Consider the following 24,991-nt stretch of genomic DNA (forward strand, 5'->3'; position numbering starts at 1 on the left):
CAGCACGTAAAGCAGAAAGGGAGCATGGAAGAGGTGGGAAGACTTTAGTGTCATTTGGAGTGACGGTTCAGAGATGACTTTCACCTACATCTTCGTTCCTCATATATTTGCTGTCAAAGCCCCTCATGGCTGGCGTACCTTGGGTAAGGTGAGAAACAGGTTGTGCCTCCCATCTCAGCCAGAGGGTAACACAGGGAAGGATGTCTTGTTTGGGAATTTTATAATGTATTGCTGTATGTTAAAGCAAGGTCAAAGAAATGTGACTATTGCTTGAGGGGGGAAATAAGGTTTCCCATGCAACTAAATGCCTACAGGAGCTTATTCCACAGTTGTAAGATCCCCGAGACATGATACTGTGTGGGAAATTGAGCCTTCCTGCAGATGGGAAGGGCTGTGAGCATTGTAGTGAACAGTAAAGATGAGAAAGCTGTTGTGGGAAAATTATGTTATGTTCTGAAGTCTAAAAGTAGGCCAGCTGGCAGTTTGGCAGCTGAAAGCAAAGTCTGAGACTGAAACTGCTGTGCTATCACAAGGTGTGCTAAAACCTGGGGAAGATCTTGCTGCTTAGTGCCCTGCACTGACTTTGGAAAGGCACTGTGCATTTGGAGGCTTGGATTGAATTAGCCAAATAATAAGTTTAGAACAGCAAGCACTGCAAGACTGTAATATTGTTTCTAGAGGTAAGCGAAGAGCAAAGTGTAAGGTGTTTGGTAGAGATAGATGACTAAGCTGGATGTCATATCGCAGTTCTCAGCTGATGTCTTTAGACTTTCATTACCTCATGAACCTGGACTTTTTGCTAGATAAAATTTTGTTTGTGCTAAGGGATTTTCAGCAACTGCAATTGAATAAAACTTAACTGAAAGAATTTAAAAGGGAGGGGGGGAATCAATTCAAGCAGGTACTGTTCTAGTGCTTGATGTAAAAAATGTTCTGCATTAAAAAGTATAGTCAGCTAAAATTGGGTAATGCTTAAGCAGCAGGCTGTCCTGCCCACCTAGGAGCTACATGCCTTGCGTTCTGCAAGGAACATATTTCTTTAATAGCTCTACAGTCAGCTACCAACTGTCCCTGGGTGTTCTGCAGAAAAGGCTCGGGTCTGATCTGTATGCACTGATCCGTTGAGCTGATTCTGGTCCAGCTGTGGCTGAACTATCTGACACGTGGTCAGGTCTGATCCAGGAGTGCCCACAGCATTTGTGGCTCTGCTTTGTGAAGGAAGCAGGCAGGTTATTTCCATACCCCGAAGCGTGGCTCTCTCAAAACAAAGCACAAATCTCAACGTGTGGATTTCAGTGTTTCTGGTTTTTCTGGTGGGAGAGTATGATGGTCAAATGGTAGCATTGTCCAGGAAACTTTTGGGTCTGATTTGAACCTGTTGCTTGGATCTGAGTCACAACAGGACTGGGAAGACACGCTTTGCTTTTTTTCGTCTTCAGAATTACTTAATCATTCCATGTGATGTGCTGCCATTTAGTCCTGCATTGCCTTTTAATAGTTCCTGAAATTCTGAAGGTATGGATTATGTTAATGTAGCTTTTAAATTTTTGATGGACTAAAATAGCTTCAAAAATTAACCTTTTGAAAACACTTGGGTAGATCACAGGGTTTTTTCAGCTTCCTTTATCTAGCAGCATGTTCTCTTCTGTTCCAGTAAGTGAAGAGTTTGGACTGACCCAAGGTTATGCTCAGCTTCCTGACCTACTAAGTGCCTCCAGCTGATGTTGGAGATATTTTTATTCTTAATTAGATTATCTGAAATGCTCATATGTTTTCATAGCACAGTGAAGGATGGATGCTGTCTGTGCTGCATGCGTGTTGCACCAATTTGTTGTTCAACACATGCTAATAGATCTCTGACAAACAAAAAAATATTTTTATTTCTTTGTGGTGCAATAAGGCTTTATTAATTTACGAAAGGGCTACCTACATTTAGCGTATCATTAAAACCTGGGCTTCCTGCTTCAGTGAGAGGGAGGATTCCTACTGTTCTTTGCCAAATTTGGCTTCTCCCATGTTTCCTGCCTTTCAAGGCCCCTGATATACCTTAGGTTTTAGCAGGCTGGAGAGAGGTTACCAATAGATGTTTCTGCTTTGCCGTGGCGCACATGGATCATGACAACTAGGTTGTAACCAAAGAGTCTTCCATGGTATCTACCTCACTTTGCAAGTTCCTTTAATAAATAGAGGAATGGTTTCTCTTTGCTTTGTCTTTTCATATTTTTCTGGATCGTTTCGTTGTCTTCAGCATCTTATTGTAGGGCGCATATGCAAAATATACTTACTGAGGTCTGAGATAAATGAAGAGACCTGGGATGGAACAGGTTCCCCCTTTTAACAGTACCTCCAAAGATCATAGCTTCTTGGTTTTAAAAAAACTAATAAATCAACAAAACTAATGTTTGAACATAGTTCAAAATCTGTACAGCATTATGATTAGAGTGTGAGCTTCAGCAAGTGTCCTTTTTCCTTGTGTATAGAAAACTCTTGGCTTACATCTCCATCCACCCTTCTTTTATTCTGCCTGGAGCCAGGCACACTAAATAGTGATTAAACAAAAGATTAAAATTCCATTTTTGTGCATTTGGCGTTTGAACGCTGATCAATTGCTTTGGTGGCATGTTAGCTAACAGCATGGTAGACAACAGAAGGGACTTATTTACAGCAATCTGTCTAAATCCATTTTCAATGTATTGCTTAATATGCCTTTCTACTTTAATTCATTTTCAGTTTTTAAAAAAAATGAAGGATGGAAATGAGCAGGAGTTTAGTCTAAGATATTGCTGGGGAAGTAATGGCTCCTTAGTGGTAAACAACTTTCAGTTCTTAAGGAAAAGCAAATGTGCTTGAGCTGAAGTAGAACTTATGGGCTTGCTGTAGGAGTTAATGGATAAAATTCAGTGGCTTGTGCACTTACATAGCTTGACTAGATGATCATAACGAACCCTTCATACTTTGAAAACTCCTTGTTGCATTCCTGCTTATAACTGACCATTTCAAAAATGAAGAGATTTTTTTTTTTGCAAAATGAGAAGCTAAAGTAGAGCAAAGTGGAAAGCTGCCAAGTTTGTAGCCTTGCTGACCTGTGTTATAGGGACAGAAGTTCAGAGCTGTAATGCTTTTTTACCCTACCCAGACAGCATCCGTAACAGCAGTGTTCAGGCAATGATCACTGCATCCCACAGTTAAAATGCAGATAAGGGGGGGAATGCTGGTGAGATTTGGACAAAAATGTTATGCCTCCTGCTATGCAATTAGAATTGCTGAGAAATTAGCATAAAAGTGAAAGCTGAAGTACAGCATTACAGGTAAGACAGTTCCCCACAAATTAGATGCTTGCTTAACAGTCAGTCAGTCCTTGGAAACTTGCTGTGTTGTGCAGATTGCTTAGATATCACAGTCTAGAGCGTCTGTTGAAGAGATATCATCAAGTTATGGAATTTGCATAATTGAGTCAAATCCCATGCAGAATCCCTGAAGGAAACCACTAAAAAAAGTAACATTCTGGTCCTTGTGTGCTGTCTGAATTTCTAGACCTCAGACAGCTTTTACGAAGAGGAAAAAATGAGAAAGACAAAAAAAAAAAAAAAAAGAGCCTCCAAAATAATACCAATGTCAGGAACCTGCTCATTTTCATAATGAGAGAGACTTTTGGTGCATAAATGCGTCTCTTCCCTCTGCCCATGATGTCAGACTGCCCACAGCTTTACACCTGTCTCTGCTAATAGCAATGACATGAGCATAAAAATTGCAATCAGGTGGTTGAGGAGTCATTGTTTTATCATTTGCACTGACTTTTTTTGGTAGTGTGCTGAAATTAAGTTGGTCTTGAAAGTGGGATTCTTAGCGAGGAGTGCGATGCTAATCAGCCTGCTCCATCTCCACCTTCCCTTCCGGGCTACACGGATCGTGGGTGCTGGCAAGGTCTCTGAAGCAAAGACACTGGTATTTATTTTCTAGCTCTCAAAGTCACTTCAAAATTAATGTTCAGACATTGTTGACAGAACTTGTCAGTGACTCATGGCAGACTTTTCAGATACAGTGTTTTAACAGCGGCCAGCAAAACCAATGTAAGTGTTACATATTTGCTTGAAAGAAATGCAGTTAGAAATATTCTAACCCCTTAACATTTACCCAAGGTGAATTAAATTTAACGGAGCATTTCTGAATTGGATTGACTAATGTATGTTCTCTGCCCAAGACCCAAAAGCTTCAGAATGTAGCATATCTGTCATGACCATCTGCAGTTACGCCTTGCCTTTGAGATTTTAAAATCTACTTAGAGGGGTATGTCAATCCACCAGAGTTTAATGTTGTGTTTATCTTGTGTGAATCATGTTTGGCTCTAGCTGTAGAAGGCAGTAAAGTCGTGACAACTGCAGGCAGAGGCACAGATAAGCCACCCTACGCAGTCTTCATTTTACTTTGCCCATCCTTATAAGTCACCAAGACTGGGAGCTGAGGAACGGCTCTGTACAGGACTTAAGGATCTGTAACTTCTATTTTGTGTGCCTCCAAAGTCCAACGCTACAGTTTGGAAAGGTCTGAATAACTGATGCATGTATCCCATAGCTTCCTCTTCCTTAATTTAAAGTTTACAAATTACTTAAGTCTTTCTCTTGACATATGTGGTCTTAATAGGGCTTAGCTTAGACCAGATCAAAGGCATTTTCCTACGTAAATTTATTTGGAACTGAGGAGGGATTACATGCATCTGCCAGACTTTCTACTGTCCACCTGGCTGATTTGGGCTCTGTATGTTATACCATGACAATCTTTGTGACTTCTTTTTTTTCCTTTTGTTTAACAGCCCTGAAGGATGGGGTGCTACTGCCTACTTTTCCTCAGTATTATAATGATTAAATTGCTTGCATTGGGTTGTTGTTTGCTCTGAGGGTATTTAAATGCATGTTGTTGACCTCTCTGAAGAATGGCTTGAAGCTGTGCAGAAAACTTACTTCCCTGTTCACATTATTCCAGTGCACAAACACAAGGGTAACTCAAGCCCATAGCGTGAGTGTGCTCACCCTGAGCCAGGATGGCTGGAACTGCTTTTTTGTGGCTACTTTGATGGTACAGCTCTGTAATGGCATGACATTCTTCTCCTGAAACAGCCAATAGCCTAGTTGCCTGGCTTCCCTCCAGAGGATGCTGGAGATGTTGACGTGAATCCTTTGTGATATGTCTTGAACTTGTCTCCTGTCTCCTTAGAGCTGTTGTGGAGTGCAGCTCAAGATCCATCCCTTCAGCATATTTCAAAAGGAGAGCAATCCACGCAGGTACCTGCAACGGTGAACAGAGATCTTCTAAGGGACAGTTTCAGACTAGAGCTGAGAGGGAAGGGAGGTGTCTCTGCAATTTTGGTTTAAACTGCCTTAAGCCCCAGGGACTCATGTGATTTAAAACACTCTTACCAGTGCCCTGTTAGGCAGCCTGGATGTCTTTTTGCTGGTGGGTCTCTTTATTCCTCTCTTTCTGCATTGACTTCCCCTGGTCACTTCACAGGGACTTGATGTAGGATACTGTGGTGCTGTGTGCAGAAGGGGTGTCGTGAGGCTCAGAGTCACACTGGGCATCTCCTTTTTGATCTAGTCCCTGGACACTCTTAAAGTCCTTCAGTGGTGAGTGGGTTTTCTAGAGTAACTGCTAGTAAGGGGTTTACACGTGTTCTATCACAGCAGATGGCAGAAGGAGTAGTGGTGGTGTAAACGATTCTCCTGGTGTGCTTCTCCAGCCCGGAGTGCTATAAACAAGACAAAAGGGATTTAAAATATTGATGTTTCAGACTTGCCAGTTGTTCCTGTGCCCAGTGTGACACTTGCATGCAAGCCTAGCTCTCAGAAAGTTGGCAAAACTCTCCTGGCAAGGGGGTGCTCTGATCTGCAAGAGCTTTCCAGGACTTTTCCTGGCAGGGAAGTATCCTGGAGGTAGTGAAAGTCAGGCAAAGTTTACATGAATTATTTGTGTGAGCATTCAATTGGACAGAGCCGTGGTAGATGCTGGAGTTTGGTTTGCCTGCCCCTCATCCACGCTGTGCCCTGGCTCTGCACCGTGAGGAAGCATCTCAAACCACCCCTGCTCACGCCTACTGTGCAAGAGCAGCAGCTGCTTCCTGCAGCAGAATAAACGTGAAGTTTCTGGCTGATGTTGGCATACACACTGTATAGTTTTCAAGGTGCTCTGTGACAGTGTTGCTGATACCACTCAGATTGACCCAAGGACTAGACACATGCTCAATGTCACCCCAGAAGCGCTGTTGTCTATTGTGTTCACTTTGCCCTCCTAGTGCTTTCTTACGTTTGATTCCTGGCTCACACATTCATCTTGACACTTAAAAGTACTTTTTCAGTATCACCAGGTAGAAATTCACATAAGAACAGTGGTGTTTAATGGGATGGCTGGAAAACCACAAGGCAGGTTAAACAATTTAGCCTGATATTCATATCTGAGTTCAGGTGAGCCCTTACAGAAGGGGAGAGTGTCATTCTTTACCACTGCTCTGCTGCTCAGGAGCCACACTTACCTTCTCCTGCATGATGGGAATCAATGAGGCTTTTGCAGTGCTTCTCATGAAACATCTCTCCCTCGGCAAATGCAAGTCTTTAATGTGCAGTCAGAGGTGAACTGAAGACATTTGATTGCTGGCAGTGATCTTCATTTTATGCCCTAACAGGTGCAGAGTGAAATTCAGGAAGGTACACTACTGGTTTCTGTATTTAAACAGAAATAACAATTTAGAAGAGTAGAGTTCATGTGCTGAGGGGACAGTGATTAACAACTTCCCTGCTAGCCAGCCTTTTCTGGCAGGTGTCTGTTTTTTACCAGTATTATTTGTGTCCCATCGTGTGGTCCTGCTATTCCAGTGCCACCCTGAGAGTTCTTTTCCCTCCATCTTCCTGCATCGTAAGTATTTTTCAGAGAATATCCTTGTTAACCGGGTGGCACAAGTGGAAGTTCCTTATTACTTGTTCAGATCATGAACTAGCTGACTGACTGACTTCTTGTCTACCTTGAGTGCCCATCAGCTCTCTTTCAGTGAAAATAAAATTAAATTGAAGGGAGCACAAAAGGGAATGCTCTGAGTAATGCTGTTAGTTAATTGAAATGTATAACCAAGTGTCTGGTTTCATGGATGAAACTTGACTTCTTCCAGGTGTGTTACCATCTGCAAAATGTCAAGAAGCTGAGTGTAAATCATTTTATGATCCATGATTGAAAGGATCTAGATTGGTTTTAAAAATCTTTTATGTACGGGGGGAAAAAAAAAAGAAATAAGTTCTAATAGTTCCCAGGCCAGCTTTTAATCAGGTTGAGGTCTATTACTTTTTAGACCAGTGGTTTATTACCCTTTGGTATGGTAATACAACCAGCACAACTGAAGGTTTTCACCCAGCTCCTTTGCTAAGCTTTACCACCTGTAACAGAGCAGGTAGAGCAAAGCGTGTACCTGCCTTCAGCCACTCAGTTCACTTAGACATATTAGCTGAAATTGATGGTTTTGTGAGCTAATACAGGGGTCTCCCTTCCTGCCAACTGTTGCAGAAGAGGGGAGATGTAATGGGAATAATCTGCTAACCCTTGGCAGCCAAGTTCACCAGAGCTCATCTGTCAGGCTGCAGTGAGGTGAACTGCGTCAGGTTGGAGTGCCTTGGAATAACAAATAAAATGTCCAAACGTCCCATTTTCCCAAGACAAATCTAGGTATAAAAATGAAGAGTTTGTAATTTGGCTAGTCAGGTAAATGATGTCTGTGTCCCAGATGCCAAAGGTACCTGCTAACCCTGCAAGGTTACTATGCCAACCATTACTTTTTGGTGGTTGTTTGCATTGACTGACCCATTAGTGATACTTTAAACCTCATGTCCTTCAAGGAGGGAAGTTGCTTTTATCTTTCTAGGAAGTTCTAGCCTGTGGAGTTCTCCCTGCACTACTTGGTCAGTAATGATGCTACAAATGACTTGCTTATATACTTTCCCAGCATATTACAAGATAATTGAAAACTCATTCTCAAAGAAGGTGTGTTCCTTTCTTGACCTCAAAACCTCCTTAAAAGTGTGTGTATATATATATATAGATATATGTATGTAGTTCCCTTGAATATGGGGATGTCAGTATTTGAAGCGTATCATGGTTTTCTTTCCACGCACCATAGTCTCTTTGATCCTGAATTCACCCCATCTTTCATTTACTAACATGTTCCCAAAGCACCCATTGCTTTTGAGTTTCAGGAACGACATCATGAAAAGAGGAGCTCTAATTGGGTTCAGTGCAGGCTCATGCCTTGTGTAAAATTTGATTTTAAGTTGATCAGCAAGAGTCTTAATAAATGACCTTTTAAATCTTATTTTGATTTTTATTCAGGTGTAGTAGTATGCTCATTAATAATGATCCTGCAATAGGTCTCCCATTACAGCTTTATTGTTAATTAGGTAGGATGTAAGATGTATTGGATGTTTTCAAAATTAAAATGGGAGGTTTTGATAGATTCCCTGATTAAGAATACTGGTCTGCATACATGATGGTGCCCTGGAAAAAGTATCACTTTAACAGCTGTAGATAAGGTACTGTTCTAAAGCAAGCAAAACTTCCTTCCTTCCTCACCGCTTTCAGGGTAAAAACTACTTGCTTGTCATGGTCTTTTCTTTAGAAAGATGTTTCATCTCTCGTACAGCAGAGAGAGAGTATTAAGGAAAGGTTTCATATGCTCTGTATTTAATATATCCAATCTTTTGTTTAAAAGGCATCATACATGAGGCAAAAGAAAGACCGTTACTTTGGTGATGGCCCGAGGAAAAAGGACTGGCATAACAAAGAAGCTATAAGGAGGGACTCTGAGCGTGTAGGTATGTAAGATTACTGTAAGAATGTTTTAATACACATTGTAATTTCGTTTGGTTATATTTTGTAGTAGGAGAGTGGAACGGCATGTTTGGCTTCAAGGTCAAGATGACATTCTTGGCATGATGCAGCAGTTATTGTGTATTAATCCCCTCCAACTCCACAATAACCATTTTGAGGTGAATGTTGGTAACATCTTGGTATTTTTAGTATATGTGCAGTATTAATATTTTTTTAAAAAGATTACTTAAAAATGTGTGCCTGTACCTCTCCAAAAAATGGGAGATAAAGAAAGGAAGAAGAGGGAGAAGAAAAATATTCTAGATTATAACATTCATGCAATCTTTATTCCATGGTTCTTGGTTTTGTCTCGCATCACATAAAAGGGCCCATTTTGAATGTCATAGCTTTACTCTGGTGTGTCTGCAAGAGCTCTACCTGCTCTGTGTAAGAGCTCAGGTTGTTAAATATACATATCCATCTGTGCTGTAAAAAGCAACAGTGACAAGGTGTCCAAACCATATGGATTCTTCCTGCAGCGAAACAAAAAATGTTCTATAGATCCTCCACAGCATTGCCGTAGCCCCTTCATCTGTTTCTGATGTTGGAAAGAGGACTTTTAACTTCTACAATTTGCACAGCTGAATGGTTTGTAGCAAAACTGCTTATTAAATAAAATTGTTAGGTTGATGTGGTTAACCCAGTGCTAGGTATGACAAAAAGCACAAAACTAATGAAGGAATTTTCAAAGGGTTATAAGATGACTGCTCTCCTTTTGATATATGGGTTAGTTTCTGACCAGTTAAGCACCAATTAGTAATAATGATGCATGTTTACTTTCTCTCTGTAGGAAATGGAGAACAGGGAAAACCTTACCCAATGACTGATGCAGAACGAGTGGACCAGGCATACAGGGAAAATGGCTTTAATATCTTTGTGAGTGATAAAATTTCTCTGAATCGTTCCCTTCCAGACATCAGACATCCAAAGTGAGTATATAGTTTGCGTTTTTGTGAGGGAAGATTTACAAGCCCTAAATTACCACATCTTCAGGAGTGTGCTATTATTATTGGTGGTGGGTTTTGTACCTTTGTTCATCAAATACAGTCCTTTCACAGCACAGTCTTGCTGTCTCCTTAATAAATGACAATGTATAGTAATTGCAATGGGAAATAGAGGAAACCAAATATAGTCAGAAATCCCCCTTTTATTCCAAATTACTTAAAATTAACAAAAATGTGCAACCCTGCACAGAAGAGATCTTGCATCCAGAGATGACTTCCTCGCTTCTTGCAATGTGACCATTCAGTTCCTGAGCCTACTGACTCAGCCAGTAGCTTTTAGCAACTAATAAGGTGGAGCTATTGCTTTCTGTAGTGGAAAGAGATGTGACTGATAACTCAGTTGACAAATGCCCTTAGTGTAGTCAGGTGATGACGTAGTCACTAAATGCTTTTCCTGGTTCTTATGTTGGCCACCAGCTGGAAGTGGCCATGAAGGGCTTGGGAGAAGAACAAGATTTGAGTAGCTCTACTCAATTATGTATGAAGAGTTTTATCATAAATCAACATCTTCCTCATAAAAACCTCATCACGATATACAAGTAGAAACGAGTTCCAATTGAATGGTGGCTTTTTGAGTTCATCTGGTTTTGGACATGAACCTTTAGGATGGTGTCAAACTGGATGTTGTGCAAGCCAGGAGTTTTTTCATTAGCAAAAGCACTTCAGTTAGGACTTAACCCTTGTTTATACAAAGCTGAGAGATTTTTAAATACTGTTTGAGCAGTTCTTAATCGAAAACATTGTTAGACATTTGAATGAAAGGTTGTTTTGTGTAAAGCTGTTTTTATCACAGTTTAGTGAATCTGAATTCAACATCTACTTTATTCACAAGATGTAATTTCCAGAAGTCAGGTTTTATAATTTGTTAGCTGCACATTTGAGAGATTACCTCTTCAGCTGTCACAGCAAACTAATCAAATACACTGGCATAACACTCCTTCTCAATCAACTCATAAACCAGAGTAGTGAGTATAGCTCCATAAATATTTTAGGCGTGCAGCTGAAATGTTCAAACATAAAGATAAATCAAGGAACTGAAGAGGCTTGTTGGTCAGCCCATACATGGGTTCTAGGAAATACAATTTGAGTTTGCTAACCTAAATTATACCTGGCCTCCATTTACAGGGGCTGCCATGGCCTCTGAGAATTTAAACATCAGATAATGCCAGTGTTCCCTCATCTGAGGTTCTAATGCATTACCTGACATTGCCTGTTGTTTCCAAAGGTTGCTGACTCTTCATTTCTAAGTTTTATATTTAAACTTTTCTAAAACACGAAAATTCTAACTCTAGTCCCTGGTTAAAATTAGTAAGTATAGCATCTGGGTCACCAACAACTTAAGCTGTGATTAATGATGCTGCTGCAGCTGGTTTGCTTTTGCTTGACATATCCTTTCCTCCAGTGTAGTGAGTTATAACTGTGGATGTCTCAGGGAAAGGATAAACAGCATGTATATAATGGATACTACAACTGGCTGGGCAGCAGCAGCGAGTGGGGTTACGTATAATGGAGATTTGCAGTAAATTAATTCACTAAAAAGGTCTCTTATGAATTCTGTGTGTCATTAAAAAAGATATACTTGAATTAGTATGGTTTGTGTTATTTGGGAGCTTGATGAGGGAAATTCATAACAAATTTCAGCTGAGACCAAGTCCATAAAGAACATTCTAGAATGGAGAAAGCTGAGCTTTGGAGTGCTCGCTTTGCCTGACCTTCTACATAGAGTAAGAAATAATAGAGACTCTCAGTGGAGATGTGCCTGCAGACAGCTGTTAGTATAAGGAGAGAAGGTGAACTGGAGAAAATGCAGCATCTGTCCTGTTCTTTATCTAAGCTTTGGAGCCACAGTTGGGATTCTCCCCAAGAGCTGGCCTGGGTGGGGAAGGACAAGCAACCAATGTGCTTGCTCACCTCTGAGATGGTTTGTGTGGAACTTTATATACCAAATAATGTCATCTCTGCTTTCTGTTGATTGTGGGAATCAAGGGGCTAGGAGAGTTTGCCTGTCTGCTGCACATATACAGCTGTTTGTTTTAAAAATTGTGTCTTCCTCTGTTAACATTTCCTTTAAGTGCTTCTGGGTTTTTTAATATCGAATACTAATTTTGCAGGTCTTGTAAAGCAATTATAGATGCAGTAGCTGGAGAGAAACAATTTCTCTCCATGCTTACTGCTTAAACTCAACAGCTAAAGTTTTCCACTTGTTAAAGTTAGTCAGAAAATGAGAATTCCCATTTAAAAAAATTCAGAAGAGATTTGGGGACTCTTGTTTCTTAATGGAACAGAGCTGTTGCTAGTAGCTCTCTCAGAAGAAGGCTAAGATTGCAATGCCAAGCTCTGGATGAAAGCAGTCAATGCAGCTTTATTTTGCATCATGCATCTGTGCGTTGCAGCCATAGCCTGCAAGTTCTTGGCAGCACCCCAAGACAATTCATTAGACCCCGAATAAGTTGCTGTCCTTTCACGCAGGCACCACAGATCACTTCCTTCACAGATTTATTGAGCTTGTATAACATAGGTGCATCCTTCTCCATTCCCCGAGAAAGGCACCAGGAAAAAGCTGCAACTACCAGAGCTGCCTTTGTTCCCATCTGCCCTTCTGGGGAACAGGGAGGGAATTGCCCACGTGCATACACTGCATTGTGCCCATAGTGGAAGCCTGTGCAAGTGCCTGGCAAGAAGGAGTCTGCAAATCAGCTCTGTTGTGAGCTGTGTGAGAGACCTGGTACTGTAACAGGGCAGGGAGTGGAGTATGGAGCACAGCCTCCCTCCCCTGTTTGTGGAAAGAGGGCAGCCTGACGTGCTGTCAACATTGTTAATATATTCTAAAAATCTCTATTCATGTAGCCACCTCTGTTTTGCATTGGACGTGTGGGGTTCTGAGAATGTAGTAGATTTTTGTCCTCTCATAAGCAGCTGCGGGGTATTTTTTAACTACAATTGTTCATTGTTTGGCTCTAAATCTTACCTGTTTAACAATGTCCAAACTCCACTATTAGGGCCACACCTGCAGGGAAATAAACACTGTGTTTATTACTGCAGTTTGAATTTCCAGCATGAAGCTACCTTGAAAAGACTCCCACAAGGCAAGAGAGTGTTACCCTATTTCCTCCAACACTGTGGGAAAACACCCACAAATTCAAGAGGTGCATGCAGGGACTGTGCAGAGCCAACTCTCCAGTCTTACTTATGTTCTGCAGTGCTTTGTGTTCAAAGCCCAGATTCCTTCACTTCTGTGCACTGAACTGATCCCAGCTGTCAAACTAGACCTGCTGAAAAATGGGGAACACAAACTGATTGATTAGGAAAAGTAGGATTTATAATAATTTGTCCAACATGACAAAGGAAGTCTTTGGTAGAGGTTAGATCTGTTACTAAGAGAGGTGTGTTTATTGAGTAGTTCTTACCGTGCAATTATCTTTACTGCCTATTGTTCATAATGTCTTCAACTTCTGGGACTCTTGGGAAATGCAGTCACACAAAATTCTTACTTCCTGCAAATTTGGCTTAAGAAAATTTACTGACAGTTATACATGTGAGTAGAGTGATTTGCTTCTCTCCTGATAGTGTCTAAAGAGATACATTCAACATCTGAAACAACTTTGTAGAAGTTTTTCTTCCTGGTGATCTTTGAGGTATAAGAACAGGAAAAACGAGTATTTGTGTATCTCAAGCTCTAACTGGAATTTCCTTTATATCAGCAGCTTATAGATCCTTCCGACTTTGTGTCACTAAGCCTCGCTGGCTATTAACTATCCTCACTTCATATGGAATTTCTTTTTTTTTGGCCAGGTAGACTAGATCAGGTCAATACTGGCCTGAAAGTTGGGTTGGTTTTTTTTCCAGGCACTTTGCGTCAATTTGAGAAGTAAAGGATGAACTAACTTACTTGACGGTAATTAACATGGAAGTGCTGATGTTTTTCGGCACCACCTTTTAACCTTACTCTACCTGTGTCCAGCTGCAAGAATAAGCTGTACCTGGAGAAGCTTCCGAACACTAGCGTGATAATACCGTTCCACAATGAAGGATGGTCCTCTCTCCTCCGAACGGTGCACAGTGTCCTAAATCGCTCCCCTCCTGAGCTGATAGCAGAGATAGTGCTGGTGGATGACTTCAGCGACAGAGGTATGATAATTTGCATGCAAATCTCCACCTATGTTTACCTACCTGTGTTTACCTACCTGAGGGATCAAGGAACTTGAAAATGTGTGTATGACTTGTTGTTTTTTTTTTACTTGCCAGCAGCAGAGCTCAGGTGGACCGTGCTCCAGTACATGAGAAGCCATCAAATCCATGTCTTGTAGTTTGCACCCTTGCTATGGTGGAAAGGGCAATCAAGTGGAATGAGGAATGAATGCCTCTATCATGTAGACACTGCATAGCTAGAAATATTACCTGGAAAATCCTTTGAAGTAGCTGGTGCTGTCCTGTGTTGAAGAGGGTGCAGTGATTTTAAGGGGTTATGATCAAATCTAAGAACTCTGTTTCCTCCTTTAAAATTACTAAGACTATTTAGCTTTATGAACTGCAGAGTTCAAAGGTTCTGACACTGAAATTGCTCAACTGGAGGAAAAGAGAAAAGAGCTCTCTTCACAGATACTACAGGATACACCTCCAAAAATCTGACGCACATGGAGCTCCTCAGATGAGTTTGGAAACAAGCTCGTGAGCATTTAGTGTTATGACCTATACTGACTTTCAAATAAGCAAAACCCAACAGCTGTAGTATTTGTTCTACAGTACGTCTGTAGTTTGCAAGCAAGGCATGCAGGTTTGAACAAATCAATGCTATGTAAAACAGATACTTCTTTAGAGGATTTTCAGACTAGGCTGAGGAGAAAAATAAACACCCTCCCACAAGGTCTCTTTATTCCTTCTCAATGTAGAAGCAAATTAGACAAGCTCATGCTGTAACCACAACTGAATTGTACAAACAAGTTTCTTTTTAGAGAAGTGAAAGTAATGAAATCTGGTTTCCTGTGGATCCATTTTCTTTGTTCTCTAGATGTGCTCTTCCAACCAGGTGAAAGAGACCACTCCTGGCTTTGCCACCTGTGCTCCTAGCCAGTCTGTGCGCTTGCTGTTTGTCCAGTTTCACTCCTGCTCTGTTCCATCAACCTCTGATAAGATGCAAACTCTTCTCCATCGGTCATCCTTCTTTCATACAGAGGTTGCAAGAAGTAACGGAGATTAATTTGTGTGCAGCATCTATTTATAGATGGATATTGAAAGACTAGTGGTGTTGGAAAGTGAGCTGAATTGTGGAGGGAAGAGAATGACACAGGCAAAAAGAGTGCTAATAAAAGCCTTTTTTTTTCAGTTGATCTATGCATGTTGGGACAATTACTGGTTAGGATGAAATATCTGTATCAGAAACTGCAGCATTTCCTGCTGACTCCTGCTCCTTTTCCAGCAGTCAGCATTATTCCTTAACCACACTGGGGTTGGCTTCCACATCCCTCCCTGGGTTTAAATAGTCTTGAGGAGGCTGTTAAGTCCTAAACCCACGATCTTGACTTCAAGGCTGCTGGTTATAGATTTCTGGTTTGAATTTACCCATTGTACGTGTTTTAAAAAACAAACCAAACAAGCAAAACCACACCATGCTTCAAGACAATACCTGAGAATTGATAATTTATTGCCTCAAACTGATCTACAGGAAGTGGCAGAGGTTCCAGGAAAACTTTCACTGTATATATTACGTGTTTGAAAAGGGCACGTTCTTGGCTTTGCACTGTTAGGCCACTGCTCTGTTTATGTTGCTCATGAATCAGTTGGGTAGGTGATAAAAATCCTATATCTGAGCTGGTGATCATCAGTGCTGGGCCACAGAACGGGTGAGCAGTAAAAACAGTGAGGAGCGATTTCTTGATTTTCTTTGAAATTTAAAAATTATTAGTCCTCTGCAAGATGGGATGCTGTGCTTCTGTTTCAAATGCTAGTCCCACAAAATTGTAAACAGCATCTTTCTTTTTGAATTATAGAATGACGTAGTGATAGTAGAGGCTGCATTTGAGAGGCATAGTATGAACCGTAAATGTCAGCTTCTTCCCCAAAGAGATCAGTAAGTAGTCATCATAAACTCCAGTGAAAAGCGAAAGGTGAAAAAGAAAATCACTCAATAAAATCCATTATTAATTTTTTTATTGAGAAGTTACCCTGACAGGATAAAATATCAGAAATACTCTGTGCCTCATGATGGCCTTTCACTGAAGGGTTTTCTAAACAGACCTCTAGCACTTTAACCCTTTAAAAAGACTAGGCTTCAAAAACCTGACTTAATCTTCTTGCTACCATTTCTTGTGTACTGACCTGCGTTGGGGTTAAACACACTGGGCTTTGCTGAGCTGCCCTTGTGGTTCTGTTAGCATTAATGTCTTCTACTATTGCACTGGTTTCTGTAGGTGGTGTGTTAGTGCCCATCCATCAGCTTCTTTCATCCATGTGTCTCATACACAGAGAATTTTCGCTTCACATAAAGTAAAGAGGACTTTGCTAATAGTAAAAATAGTAAAGATAGTAAGTGTGGAAACCTGGCTGCTGCACACATCAGTGTTTTTTTCTGGCAGATATTACATTCATAGTTTTTTCATCTGTTTGTAAACTTGGGAGCAAGGAAATTTTGCTGTGACTACAAAGAGGGGTGAGAAGTTGGCTAACAAAGTGATGGGAGAGTGAAGACAGATTTCTGGGTTGGTTGGTAGCTGCTGTGGTGTGCAGCATACCTGAGGCAGCTGTCTTTCATTGCCTTATTGGAGCTCTTGCACAGATGAATCATCATCTGGAAGTGTCAACAGCCATTTATTTCTTTATTTGAGACAGACAATTCTGTGACCTTTAGCAATAAACATTTTTCAACTGAAAAAGGCTGTCCTGATGACAGTAAATCTTAACAGAGAGCAGCAAAAAGCTTTACAAGTCGTGTTTTTGAAGAGTTTCCTATGCTCTGTATTTGAAAAACCAAAATTTGCTGGAACAACTCACTGTCTGAAATTCTGTTGCATGCCTGTAGTATAATACAAATTTAGTGGTGGATTCCACAGTGCTCTGGGAAAGGCTGCCTGTCAGTAGACTCATGCGGTACAGTCGTAGCATCCAGTTTGCCATGAGGTCCACATTGTCACTGCCAGCAGCTAACTTTGCTGACACTTGAATCTTTCTCAGTGGGGATTCCCTTGTTAGATTGAGTTACCTTAAAACAAGCTGCTTCCCAGCGTGTGCTGTTGGCCATAACACAGTAAGTATCGTGGGGCTATTTTTTACTTTCTCTAGTATCATCTTAGCATTCCTAGTAAAACTGATAGCTTATGCTTTATTCCCCACAAACTTGGTTGAGAAACCTGTGATATAAAGACTTTCTCCTCCTGACCATTAGTATTTCAAAACAATTGTAGGGATTAGGTTATATGGAAGAGGGAGGCACCCATTCAGCAGACTTGGAGAATATGAATTAACCTGCCTGGTGTTGTCTGCTTCTTCCTTTATGCTGCTGAGAAGCGCTCAAGACCCACAGACTGGCCTCCCCAAATTAACCTCAGCTATTTCAGGGTGGTCTAAAATAACACCTACCCTTCTGGATAAGCGGAAATCAAAATGCAATACAAATGAATTACAACTTTAGAATTCCTGATCATAAAACCACTTAGTTGTGGCAGCCCTGTGTGGATTTCTGGCTTCACTTTTAATTTCCGTCGCTATTCTTTAGTTCTGATCTCAGTTAAATTAAGCCTTTTCATATGCTGGCTTGCAGGGTACTAATTGTATCCCTCCGAGCGTGTTGTTACCAGAATAGCCCTAAGTAAACTAAAATGCTTTTTTCATGTATATCAGTTTTCTCCTGGGGACTGTCAGATGTGAAATTTGTTTGCTTTTTGATTGTTTGATTACAATGCTGCTGAGTGATAAGTGGGTTCTATTATATCATAGAAATGGAAGGTGGGGAGGAGAAGTTGAAATGAAGGTTAGTTTGTAACCACTGCAGATTTTTGTATCAGCCCTTATGCTGTTATATTATTGATAGCAGGCAAAGCAGGCGAGGAATAACAGACAGACAGTTCATGATTCTTCAGGATCTGCTTCAGTCCATAGACCTACAATCTGAATCTGGCTGTGGTTGTAAGAAATCAAGCTGTTCATCTCTAGTGTCTGCCTTGTACTAAATGGATTGTTGGTTTCCATCTAATTCTTGTAGGTTGTGGACATCTCTGCTGTATCAGCTGTCTCTGTGTTTGCATGAACAATTGTAAAGCTGTCTTCTGTTTCTTGCTAGATAAATGAACAGTCTTATGCCGAAGGAAAAGAGGGCAGAGGATGACACATTTTCTCTTTGCAGGATTCCTGTCTAAATGTCTCTTTATAGCTGCTGGGTCCCCACTCCATACAGGTGCATAGGGTTGCTCCTTCCTGGGTGCAGGAATTTGCATTTCCCTTTGTTGAACTTCATGCGATTCCTGTTGGTCTGTTTTTCTCACATTTTAAAGGCCCTCTGAGTGGCATATCAGCCATGCCTCCCGGGCTTGTATCCTCTTCAAACCTTCTGAGGGTATGCTCAGTCTGTCATCCAAGTCTTGAATGAAGATGTGCAATGGTATTAGCCTCGATATCAGACCCTTGGATGCACAGTGAGTGAGAGTCCAGACCTCCATCTCAGTTTTATGCTGCTGATCACAACCCTTAGTGCTCAGCTAGTTTTCTGTCCACGTCACTGTCTGCTTATCTAGCCTAGATTTCATCAACTTGTCCATGAGGATGTTATGAGAGGGATGCCTTTTATAGGTAAGAAAAGCTTCAGAATGAGAGAATCCAAACATATTGGAAGAGTTAGACCTAAAGATGGGCTACACAAGCATCCTTCATGTCCAAATCACTGGTTCCCTTGTGAAGTCACCAAAAGAAATAACTATCCAGGGAATATCAATACCTCTAAAACTTAAACTACTTGTTTGCGTTTGTGTGTTTATCTGGATCAAACCAACATCATGTGTTTTTCAGCCCTTTCTTTTATGTAAAACAGGGTAGGGATTTTACCTTTTCACCCTTTGCAGCAATCAAAACTTTTAAATTATTCAAGCCATTGTAAACGTACTGTGTGCTAAAAAGCTATGACTTAATTGCTGAATGTGATTCAAAAGAAATATCTTGCTGTGTACTTGGGACTAGCTCTGTGCTGAGAGGAAAATGTAGATGCCACAAAGGTGGTTCAGAAGTACTTTGGGTAAGTCTGGTTTTATGGTTTAGCTTGACAGAAATCCCTGACAGCAGCGAAGTGCTTAAATTTCACATAAATGTCACGTTTCAGCATTCAGTTATTTGCATATTGATTGACAACCTGTTCTTACTCATTTTTACAACTACTTTTGTATAAATGACAGTGTTTTAGAACAAGCGTTGTCCCCTGTTGAAGACTGTGAACCGCAGCGTCAGTCATCTCTAAAGCGAGCATTACATGCAAGGCTCTATGTTGCCACAGTAATAAAGTTGACTGTGGCAGCACTGAAAATACTGCAGTCTCCAAACATCAGGATTGTTCTGGAAGTGTTAACCCAGCGGGGCTGGTGAGCCTCACCGCACTGTATATCTGTGTGGTGGCAATACGTGAAGAGTTCACACCCTTCTTCAGGTAACCAGTTAAAATCTGCACCCACCACTGTGAGGCAGTAACAGTTTCAGCTGAAGTGCTTGAGTACTCTTAACCCTATATGACAGTGACATTTGTAAAGTCAACTTCCTGGCTTTTAGATTAAACACAGTGTATTTTGATATGTGGTTGTCGAGGAGGCTCGCATGCTTGGCTATAATTGATTTTGAGGAGAAAATTTTGTTTTAAGTGTGTATGGGATCTTGTCGTCCCTTGAGAGAGTTATTAGGGAGGTACCAGATTTCAGCTTTGTCTTTCTTCCAAGACTACCCTATCTCCTTGAGCCTTGCTTTAATTAGTGAAAATGATCTCTGTTAGGAGCCCTGAAAATATTTATTTGTGCAGCCTTTTTTTTATTTTTCTTATTCTTTCCCACTTTTACTCTTTCTTTAGGTGTAATATTATTTTTCTTTAGGTGTAATTTTTTTTTCAGCAGAGCTTTGTGCAGCAGGAATTTGAGCTGCTTTTTAACATTTGAGACAGCGAAGCATTGTGAGCCCAGACTCTGGCATGTGGCCACTGCTCATCTCTGAAAGGCAGTAAGAGGCTTTTAAGCCTTTTAATAAAGGAGTCTAAGGAGTGTTTTCCCCAAGCAGTGTCATCTCAGCCCTTGGTTTGACCAACTTTTTTCTCAGTTTACCCTCTCCCCTCATGGAGGGCCAGTCACTTTACTTTGCACTAATGCACTGTCTCCACACCATCCTTGAATGTTTATTAGCAGAGGAGTAGCGTGTCAGAGCTCATCTGTCCACTGAGTGTCAGAAGGAACAACAGCCAAATCCTCCTTTTTCCCCCCCCTTTAAAATCCCTGTGACTTTTTAAATCTCTCTTTGTGTTGCAGTACGCATAATTCTGGAGGTAGCCATATGGGAAAATCTGAATGGAAAAACAGATGTGGGTAAGGCTACTTGGCAGAACCACGTGCAGCACAATTTGGTCTGAAGGGCAGAAGTCACTAAATAGTGTGTGAAGGGAGAAGGCAAGGGGTGATGAATGTGTCATTTGGTGCAGCGTCAGGTATGTGGCAAATACAACCCTGTTCCATTAACCACCTCTGCCAGGCCTTAATAGAAAGACATCATGTTCTTAGTATCTGAAATAGAAAAGGATTTAATACTTGAATTCTTTTTGATCTTTAAATGGAACAGTGAAGGATTTATGCAGCTAAAGAGATTATCTTTTCATCTTCAGGCACATGCAGTGTAAAAGTAATTTTTTTTTCTCTTAAATGTGCTAAAGTGCATCTGGTTGGTACATCTCTGAATATGGAGTGACTGTGCTTAGGACAAAGTGGTGACAGTCTTCCTTACTGAATTTTAAATACGATTCTTTTAAAGCTTTTTACCTTAACATATTTTCAAAAAAGCAAAAGCTAAGGTTTTCTTAGGCAACTATGCTCTTCCACAACCTTTTCTTAAATGTTGCTTTCAAGGTCTCTTATAGAAGTTGTGGTAACTATTGTCTCAAACAACCAGATAAATGGATTATTTTTGTAAATTAAGTTGCAAAAGAGGGAGATTTTTTTCCTTGCTGTTAGAATTCATTGCAGATCATTTCAGGTCTGTTCACACACTCATAAATAATGGCTTTGAAATAACTGTCAGTGAGATCTCCCCTTGGGAGGAGGCTGGTGGTTCTGGGTGGAGAGACTTGCAAGTCATAAAACAAAGGTACTTTTTGCTTTCATTCAAACAAAATTGTCTGTCATGAAACATGCTCATTTTGGTGTTTGTGTATCACTCAATCTGAGTCTCTTGATGCTTAGTTTGTTGGTCTGGTCGTTTGTCTTGTTTAACACTATCAAGTGTGTGAAGTCACAGTGAGCAGTTCTCAGGGTACAGTCAAGCTCTAAGAGTTTCACTGTTAAAATGCTGCTGAGGGAAGGCAACACTGATGTAATTTTTCAGTGTAGAAAGTGACTTGGCTTCAGTGAATATCGTTGATTCTGGACGTGGCACAAATATTGCAAAGCGAAATTAGCTTTGAAGTCATTTAAGTGGTTGCGACCCACAGTCTAGTTGTGATGTTTGATACCCAAACTCCAGTGTGACATACAGGCAGCAGAGCATTTGTACTGGTGTGGGAGTGAATTTGTGAACTTAGCAGTGCTCTGTTTGGTAGTGAACACCAAATGGACTGGAATAAAATAAATCCTGAGGCAGATGTCAGATTTCGGTTAATGAAAAGAGATTAATTTGTTATTCTCCATTTCTGGCAGTGTCTTGTAGGCATGGGGTACTTTAGACAACTGTTACTGACAGAGCTTGCTTTGGATCCCTAGTGAAATGTGCATGGGATTTGATTTTTATGTTTCCCTTTTTTGAATGTTCATTTTTAATGTATCTTTAAACACAGTTTCTGTGTATACCCTTCATAAAGGGATATGTAAAACTTGCATCATTCATTAGGCAATGGCTGGAGAGTGTTAAAAATATATTCCCTAGCGTTTAAGGGACCTGAGAGCCCGCTATAGTTGTTTACTTCAGCTTTTTTATGACAGCCTAAATTAACTAACCAGTTTACTTTTCATCATCTTCTATTTATTACTTTAACATGACTTGCTACAGCTGAAGGATTCTTCTAGAAAGGAGAAGAGGTAGATTAAAAAGGTCCAGTTTACTATGACCTCTTTCTAAGCTAATTATTGTGTAGTGAAGGATGTCTGGCAAACTAAAGTTTAAAAACAATAAATAATTGAGGAGCAGAGTTTCCATTACAGCTCATTAAATAAATCTAACTGCATTGCTTGCTACCAAGAAACCTTGCATGTAGCTTCTGTTACTGGAAGTCTGCAGGAAAACAGCTTTGATTTTATTCTCCTCACCTTGAAGTACATGTCCTCATCTACTAGGAGTCAAAAATCTAAATATCTGTCAGCTGCAGTGCAAATCAGCGTTTTAATGCTTTACAGCTGCTTCTTTATAGAAGTTAATTAGAAATGTGATTCAAACACCCTCTGCCAGTACTCATATGCGTTGTCTATTATTGGTAATCATAGTTTCTGCTATTTAAGAATACATTTTGGGTGGTACTGACAAAGCAGCTGTTCCTATAGGGACTTTGATAAAGGTGGAAACTTCTTCACTTTGAGAAAATTGGAAGATAATGCTGCTGCCATTTGAAAATAAAAGTGGATAATCCAAAGCACATTCCTTTTCTATATAGTTTTAATCGCAGTGATATTTTCTTAGTAAAGAAATGCTTCACTCATTCTCTCTATATAACATTCATAAATGTCATGAGCACCACTGTTGCCTGTTAACCATAAGCGAAGCATGCCGGGATGTCTCTATTGGAGCACAGCAGTTAACCATGCTGAACGGTGGAAGTCAAGGCTCAAGATTTAAAAGCAGAGGACCTTCAGCTATTGATACTGCCATCTCCCCTCTGTCATCCAGCTAAAATGAATGAGTCGGGTGAGGACAATATTGTCCATCAGATGTTTTAGTTTTGGTATCAACACAGCTGTGAGCAGTCCAAGATTTGTGCTTCAGGATGCAATACATTTATTGACGTTTCTGGCATATGTCAGTAATTCACTGTAATAGTTGCATTTCTTGACAATAAAGTAAATAAAAGCATTGGGAAATGATGATCATAGAATCATAGAATAACCAGGTTGGAAGAGACCCACCGGATCATCGAGTCCAACCGTTCCTATCAAGCACTAAACCATGTCCCTTAGCATACTAAACCATGCCCCTTAGCATGATGAAGAGGTCCAGAAGAAAAGAGTGAAATGCGATTTTGTAAAATACCCTTTTGACATGCCAGAGTTTGCTACTAAAAGTCAAATGTATTTGCATTTTTCCTGCAGCTGTATTGGTAATTTTTCTGTTGGCCAAATACTTCGTTTTCTGTTCTCTGACATAAAGACTGAAAGATAAACATGTTTTTGCTTTGGCTTTCATGGTTATTAATGTATGGGCACTATTGTAGGAATGAAGGATTATCAGTTTTTCAGTATTCCATTTGGCTGCAACCCCAAAGCAAAGGTTTTGTAGGTCTGTGCTATTAATTGTAGGCTTCATAGTTGCTCTTCCTCACTTGAGATCAAAGCCCTTGGACTCCAAAGGGATACACACCTACCAAATCAAAGCAGCTTTCTAGTGGGTTATATCTTGGACCTAATGGTATGTTCTCTAACAAGACAGAAGTCCAGAGTAGAATTTTCTGTTAATTCTTGTGCTGTTTCTGGAACCTTTCCTTTTTTGTTGTTTTCCACAGAGCAAATACTTTGAGGCCAAGAAGTTCTTTGTTCACGAATACTGTTGATAAAGGCAAAGCTGAATCTCTGAAGACAGTTTTGTTTTGGGTTGGTGATTTTTTGCCTTTTTTTTTCCCCAGAAAAACTCAGTGACTTCCAAGGCTTTAATCTTGCAGCTTTGATATGTTCCAAAATGTTTCAGTGTGAAATATCTTAAAGCTTCATCTGCCTGCATCTCTCCAACTGATAGCAAGTATTTTTTCTTGCTGTTGGTTGTGTGCTTTAGGTTCATGTCATGATATCCTACCCAGGACATCACTGGCAACAGCGAATATATTCAGATGTGTTCACCAGAAGCAGACACAGCAAATCCCTCTAGCACAGCATGTTGTTCTGACTCAGTCCCTGTGCACCCACAGTGTTCTGAACCCTGCAGGTTGCAGAGGAGTCGTGTTCCACTTGGGTTTGTTTTGTCCTGCGAGCAAAATTCTGAAACGCTTTTGCACCCTTGCTTGTCTCTCCAGTGCTGAGAAAGCAGTTGATGATGTAGATTAAAGGCAATTAGGGACTAATCTCATGATTTTTAACCCTAGTACAAAAAGCAGAGTACAAACTCACAAGATCCTGATAAGCAGTGTAGGGGGTGGTGTATTGACTTCTGGCTGCTGGGAGAGGCGATGCCATTGGTACAGTCTTAGTGTTTTTCACTGTTTTCACCTGCCCATACAGTGTTTATCACTTTAGTAGAAGTCCATCTGCATTGAACAGGAGTGTGGGCGTTCCCTTGGTGAAACAACTGGATAACCAAAGACTCCTATTTGGCCTTAAGATGAGGGCACAGATTCCCTGGTTTGAAGCACTATTTGGGACAGTAATACCCTTCCTGCTAGTCACTATGGCTACATCAAACTTGAGCTGAATATTAAGTGTGCTGCAAGAAGTTCACTTCTGTTTCAGCTGCTACAAAGACTGCATAGGCCAAAACCTGCAGGTATCTAGTTCATATGTCAGCAAAATGTTCTCTCTGATGTTAAAAGCAATCAACAAGGACATGACGGAGAGTCACAGAATTATGTCTTTAGATCTGATGTAGTCAACGGAAGAGAAAAAAACCTAACTGGGTGCTTTAATCTTGATACATATTTAATTAATTGGGAAGGGAGAAGAGTAAGCTAATGAGAATGACTGTTCCTCCTGGGAAAGAGGGGTTATGGCATTGGAGGAAATGTTGATGTTGTGGAT

At 40.6% G+C, this 24,991-nt stretch overlaps 1 protein-coding gene across 1 annotated transcript in view; it reads left to right on the plus strand.

Moving 5' to 3' along the window:
- Positions 1–24,991, plus strand: part of GALNT10 (polypeptide N-acetylgalactosaminyltransferase 10) — a 78,847-nt gene that overhangs the window by 29,675 nt on the left and 24,181 nt on the right. Inside the window, exons 2-4 of the mRNA XM_069869717.1 lie at positions 8,741–8,843; positions 9,689–9,827; positions 13,864–14,030. Coding sequence (XP_069725818.1) covers positions 8,741–8,843; positions 9,689–9,827; positions 13,864–14,030 — 409 coding nt within the window. The remainder of the gene's footprint in view (positions 1–8,740; positions 8,844–9,688; positions 9,828–13,863; positions 14,031–24,991) is intronic.

The sequence above is a fragment of the Phaenicophaeus curvirostris genome, chromosome 15, assembly GCF_032191515.1.
Source record: "Phaenicophaeus curvirostris isolate KB17595 chromosome 15, BPBGC_Pcur_1.0, whole genome shotgun sequence".
In the NCBI taxonomy this organism is placed as follows: domain Eukaryota; kingdom Metazoa; phylum Chordata; class Aves; order Cuculiformes; family Cuculidae; genus Phaenicophaeus; species Phaenicophaeus curvirostris.